We start from the raw sequence: 6,020 nt of genomic DNA, 5'->3' as shown, positions 1-6,020 counted from the left end.
TATATACACGGTATATCATCAATTCCTCCCGTTGTCGGCATCTTGCCTATCGCAGCCGGGGCTTTTTAGGACGATGCATCAGTGTGGTAGTCCCGTCATGTATTGTCCGGCAGGATCTGGCTGGACGAAATCAAATGCAAATCACAAAATATTAGAGAAACTTAGTTGTTTTAGATTCGTTAGTAGTAGTTGTGGTAGGAGTGTGGATCTATCTAATTCATCTATCTAATGAACACAGTAAGCTTGCCAGCTAATATGCTAACCTAGCTTTGTTTACTTTGGTAGCTAACACGATATGAATGCTAGCTCGTAATAAAACTACTATGAACAAAAGCTAGTGGTTCATATTAGGCTAGCAATAACGTGTTTATAATTGCAATCTTATACGGGTAGTCTGCTACGTTCGGTCATTCATTGTAACTGGCATGAATACATTGTTTTGCGCTAGCATGTATAGCTAGCCTCGTTGCATGCAGTATGTACATGTACTGTCACAATGTACGGTAAATCACCCGGAATATACTGTATGAGTATTCCGTGTGTGACTGCATACATTCTCCTGCCATGACAAACATGTAAGGCCATCTGCTGACATTGTAGTTGATATATTTAAACGCTAGCAACATCGTTAGCCCAGTAAGCTGGGCTTGTTTAGTGTAATAAAACCACTATGAACAAAAGCTAGTGGTTCATATTAGGCTAGCAAGAACGTGTTTACAATTGCAATCTTATACGGGTATTTTCATTGTAGCTGGCATAACAAAAAAATGTTCCCGAGCAAACTCATGTCTAGCTCCGTTGGTTAGCTCGGTAGCATACACGCTACGCCAGCTATAATGTAATTACGTTTCGCGACTGACCGTACGGCAAATCACCCGGAGTATACTGTCTATGAGTATTTAGTGTGTGAATGCAGACATTCTCCTGCTATGAGATACATGTATGTAAGGCCATCTGCTGATATTAGAGTTGATATATGGAAATGCTAGCAACTTAGTTAGCACAGTTAGCACTGTGTCAATGGCTTAGCAGTCCGACACAGTTTACACATTTAAACAGTCTTGTTTGATAAATACACAAATAACAATGCAAACTTACAGGTTGTGTACCCGAATCTTCCCCTGCTCCAAACGGTCCAAACAAACTAGGAATAGCATCGTCCTTCAGTTTCAAATGCTGTGCATATCCGGCCTCAAACTGGGCAATGTTTTGGAAGCTTTCGTCTGTGAAATGCCATGCACACAGTCACGTTCTTCGAACCTCTGAAGGAACAGTGTTAAAAAGAAATTTCAACCACTGACTTCGTCGTGGTTCTTCCGTCGGTAGGACAAACAGCTCAGATTTCTCCTCACATTTCAGGAAACAGGTCCTTGGCATTGGCATGACTGGATCGATTGTGAACTGAACCAGAGCTTCCAACAGTAAATGTTAGGCTGGCAGAGGGTGCGGCCAGCGCCGCTGGGTGTGACCATAGCTCTTCCGGATTGGTCCATTTGTTCCGGGTACAGAATCAAATGGACAGTGACGTATCTCCAACGAGGCGTTTTGGGGAGGTATTTTCTGTGTTAGAGTTTTACTCGCTACAGGGTGTACTTTGAGGGTTTTGACTCTGCACACTGTTTACATGCATAAAAACCTTCATAACACACAAGGGCAATAACCGGAAAAGCATGACATGGGAGCTTTAAAGGTTTTTCGTTACACTGTTTTGAAATAATGTTTGAGTTAATTTTTTGCAAGCGCTTACAACTATATGTTGCTTGGTTAGCCGGCAACCAATCATTATTTTCAACAGAGATTAATCTGTCGATTATTTGTGACCTGCTAAAACAAAATCAGTCACATCGACCCCAAAACACATTTCGAGTTGCATACACGTTTAAAAGAGGAGATTATTAGCTTTCCAATGATATCCTTACTGTTTTTGTTCTCCAAATATTCAGAAAAATGTTTTACATAACATAATAGGCGCTTTCACACCAAGTACTTTGCCATACTTTGTTCATCAGAACTTAGTTCATCAGAACTCTTTAGTTCTGATGAACTAAAGAGCAGATCACGTTCACACCGGAATAAGTCCCTGAGGGAGGATTAGGCAAATGAAGCCGCTGACGTCACTTCTTCTTCTTCTGCTTTGGGTTTACTGGCAGGCTGCAAACAACTTCACGGCGTATACTGCCACCCGGAGTCCCCGGCCGGAATTCCCCAGAGTTGGGGACTGGCTTCAGTAGAAGCTGCTGGGACTCCCAGCAGCTTCTACTGGAGCCTTCCGAGTAAATCGCAAGAACGCCGACACCTCCTTATCTCCACCGCTCCCATGTTTTCTTTTGTGTTGCCATAAGTTAGTCTCTCTGCGTTTGTGCGCTGGGCTAATGCTAATGCTAATAATGCTAATGCGAGGAAAATAAAATGGCGGCTTCACAAAACTTTTTGGGAGTTTTACGGGGCGTGGTTTGCAATCCGCACAGCAAATCAGAAATGGGAAACTTTTTCTCCCATGAAAGTACCTGCTCTCTAGCAGGGACTGAAAAGGGGGTGAAAAGGTTCTCATGAACTAAGTTCTAGTTCCGTATTTTTTTGGTGTGAACGCAAATTTTCGGAACTGTATCGGAACTATACTGGGAAAAATACTCCGGTGTGAAAGCGCCTAATGACTGTAACCAAGACAAGCTTTTGAAAAAAAGCCCTTCATTTGCTGACATTATTTTAGCCTCTAGGGAGCTCAGGACCAAGGTCCCCTATTATGCAAAATCCACTTTGTCATGTCTTTTCTACATAAACATGTGTTAAAAGACTCAGGAAAGGAGTTTCAGGACAAAATATTCTCTCTTTTTTTCCTGATCCATTTATATAAGAACCTGTCTGAAAATCAGCTGATCAGATTTTGGTCACTTTGTGATGTCATAATGTTTTTTGGGTTGTGTAACCATTAGCCAATAACCAACCAAGGTAACCCCCCCCCCCACCTTATCAACTGAATCTCCTCCTAGAGCACCATTAGCCGCGTTCACACCGGAGTACTTTCACCGTACTTTTCGCGTTTTAGTTCCGTGAGTACCCCTTATGTCGCGTTCACACCAAAAATCGTACTTAATCTCGGGTACTTTTACCCCCATTTTTAGAGCCAGCTCAGAGAGCGTACTTTTCTGTGGGTGAAAAGTGCTCCAAAAGTGCCCCAGTGCTGATTGGCTGGGCGAATTGCAAACCACGCCCCGTAGAACTGTGGAAATGTTGTGTAGAGCCGCCATTGTTTTGCCTCGCTACAACAACCTCAGCGCACCAAGAAGAGTAGTTTGTTTTTTTAACGCAGTGAAATAATGACAAACATGAAGAAATCCGAGCGATGGACTGATGAGGAGGTATCAGCGCTTCTCTACATCTACGCCGACGACACGACGCAGGGAATGCTGTTGAAGCCAGTACCCAATTCCAAGATCTTCGATCGTTGTTCGAAGTTGTTGCTTGAGATGGGAATCTTGCACAGCGCCATGGCATGCCGGCTGAAAATCAAGAAACTCCGCCAGGACTACAAGAAAACTAAAGACTGGAACAATAAAAGTGGTAACGACCGGAGGACCACGAAATGGTTTGACCGCTTGGATGCTTTGCTTGGGAGCAGACCATCATTCAAGGGTCCAGCATCGAGCCTTGATTCGGGCACTATGGCATCGGAGGCCGCTCCAACGGCGAATTTAGAGGTCGACAACGACGAAGGTAAAAGCAACTACATGCACTGGGGTTTTAATCTGCACAATAATGGTCTCAGATGTACTTTTATTTGCTCAGTAGATCAAGCTAGGCTAAACTAGCTAACACTGGCCCCGAGCTGGCTAATAACATCTAGCTATTAAAACGTTTTGACTAGTGAATAACTGTGCAGTGTTTCTGTAATTTGCTTCACTAACTCATGGAACTAATCATGTGTTTCAGGCGAGGAAAATCAGCAACAACACTCGGTATTGGAAACAAGCGAGGTTCTTGGCGTTGGAGATCAGAGCTTGCTCGCTTGCTCGTCCCCCTTACCGGCAACCAAACGCAAAGGTACACACACTGTAACTTTGTCTTGAAAGAACGTTACGCATGGAACAGATGTTCACAATCATGTTTATTTCCTTCTTGGTACAATTATGAAACAGCGTGAAAGAGAACATTTCGCGCCTTTTTACTCTCTTACAAACATTGTAAACATCCGGGCTAGAGGTCACATGACTTCCGGTAAGAAATCGCTTCCACTTGGAGCATATATCGCCACCTACTGTTGATTTATTAAATCCTTGTCCTCAGACCAGTGCTTTTGAAGAATTTGAAGATCAGCTTGTTTGCTTCATTTCTTGATTTACTTTCATATATTGACTTGAAATCCATGTCCTTGATGTTGAGTTGTTCCAGTGCAGTTATCAGAATGAGTCTTTGTCTGTTATAATCCAGGTAGCTAAAAAATACATGATGTATGTCTCTGGTTGTTGATCTTGTATCTTGCTTTTTTTCCCCTCTTAGGAAAGCGGACACAGGATGCACTTTTCCTCGAGACCGTCCAGGCGTTGGAGGACCAGCGTGCCGTGGCGAATGAGTCGCTGCGCGTAGATCAGATGGTGCAGTTCAGCCAGACCCAGGAAGCGGAGGCCAGAATGATCACCTCGATGGAGCGCCAGTCAGAACTGGCGCTGCAGCAGATGGAGCGCCAGCGGCACCAGGATGAAGTGTTGGCGCTGCGCCAGGAGCTGCGCCAGGAGCGGCAGGATGAGCAACAAGCGGCATTTAACACTGGGTTTCTGGAAGTGCTTTCCCAGCTAGTGAAAGCCAACAGGTCTTCCTCCAAATAGTGGCCCCTGTTAATGTCTGCTGCTGAGCCTATGCCTAGTTTAGGCATAGTTTAGTTAAGTTGAGTTTATTTGGTTTTTGTAAATACTGACACACGACACACAACTTTGCACCAAGGTGTGTATGCTGCTGAGTTTTTATTTTATATTATTACTGTTATCACTTTATTTTATACTGACATGTCCAACTGACACTTTGTCACTTTATTTACATTAAAAAATTGTTCTCATTTCATGTTATGTCATATGCTGCAATAAAGAAAACCAACATGGCGATTAAATCATCTTGCTTATTTCTGACACTTTATCTTTAGTGACCTGTGTAGCATCCTATACATCACATGTAAGTGAGTATTCTGATACCATCATGTTTCATCGGTTATAAACTGGCAAAGCTTTATTTGTCATTTATTTATCATCAATGTTGCAACCTTGTGGAGGAATGGCAGGGGCACATACACAAATATGATAATTTATATCATTTTAAAAGACCTAAACTTTTAATTCCCCCACATTTCACACAACACAACATGGAGTCCACTATGGGCCAAAAATGACATGAAAGTTTCCATTTTTTATGTTTTTATTTCCAAAATGACACCATAAAAAAACTAGGGTTGTGAATGCTAGGTTAGTATCATCATAGGGCAAAATAAAGACTGATGCACCAAATGAAACTAGGGGTAGATGGTGACTTAGTTTGAATACAGTCACGTCACGTTCAAAATGGCCCATGTAAAAAGTAAAGTGCTCAAAAGCAGCTAGTTTACTATGAATTCAAGTTTACATTAAAAAGCAGAACAATTATCAATACATTTCTGAAGTGATTTACCGATTTCTACATTCCCCTCGTCTCCGTTTTCCTGATTTGTTGACAGCAGAGCCGTATAATAGAAGAGTTACGACATAAAAATTGTTCTATTTCATGTTATGTCTTGAGAGTGCAATAAAGAAAACCGACATGGCAATTAAACAGATCCTTATTTTATATTGTTATTACTGTTATTATATAGTACAACTGACACTTTATTTTATATTGACAATGTTTAGTGACATGTACAACTGACACTTTAGTTACTAACATGTATGTTTGTTTTGGCTACTATTACACTATTGTAATGTTGCCTGTCTTGACTGCAAAATGAAAGAGAGAAACAAAAGCACCGTAGAAATGATCAGCTTTATTGTCAATAATGTTTA

General features: G+C 41.9%; 1 protein-coding gene across 1 annotated transcript; it reads left to right on the top strand.

The window, feature by feature from the left end:
- Positions 1–3,326: 3,326 nt before the first annotated feature.
- Positions 3,327–5,074, top strand: LOC117473226. Its single transcript, XM_034118749.1, has 3 exons — positions 3,327–3,714; positions 3,931–4,041; positions 4,498–5,074. The coding sequence occupies exons 1-3, from the start codon at positions 3,327–3,329 to the stop codon at positions 4,821–4,823; spliced, it is 825 nt and encodes a 274-aa protein (XP_033974640.1). The 3' UTR covers positions 4,824–5,074.
- Positions 5,075–6,020: the final 946 nt, after the last annotated feature.

This window comes from Trematomus bernacchii, unplaced genomic scaffold (genome assembly GCF_902827165.1).
Source record: "Trematomus bernacchii unplaced genomic scaffold, fTreBer1.1, whole genome shotgun sequence".
Lineage (NCBI taxonomy): Eukaryota > Metazoa > Chordata > Actinopteri > Perciformes > Nototheniidae > Trematomus > Trematomus bernacchii.
Note: the sequence above shows the minus strand (reverse complement) of the source record. Positions and strands in the feature narration are given on the sequence as shown.

What these genes read in the sequence shown, in the direction of transcription:
- LOC117473226 (XM_034118749.1), top strand. Translation starts at nt 3,327, where the DNA reads ATGAAGAAATCCGAGCGATGGACTGATGAGGAGGTATCAGCGCTTCTC. An exon ending in AGAGGTCGACAACGACGAAG is followed by an intron (nt 3,715 to 3,930) that starts GTAAAAGCAACT and finishes CATGTGTTTCAG; the next exon opens with GCGAGGAAAATCAGCAACAA. An exon ending in ACCGGCAACCAAACGCAAAG is followed by an intron (nt 4,042 to 4,497) that starts GTACACACACTG and finishes TTCCCCTCTTAG; the next exon opens with GAAAGCGGACACAGGATGCA.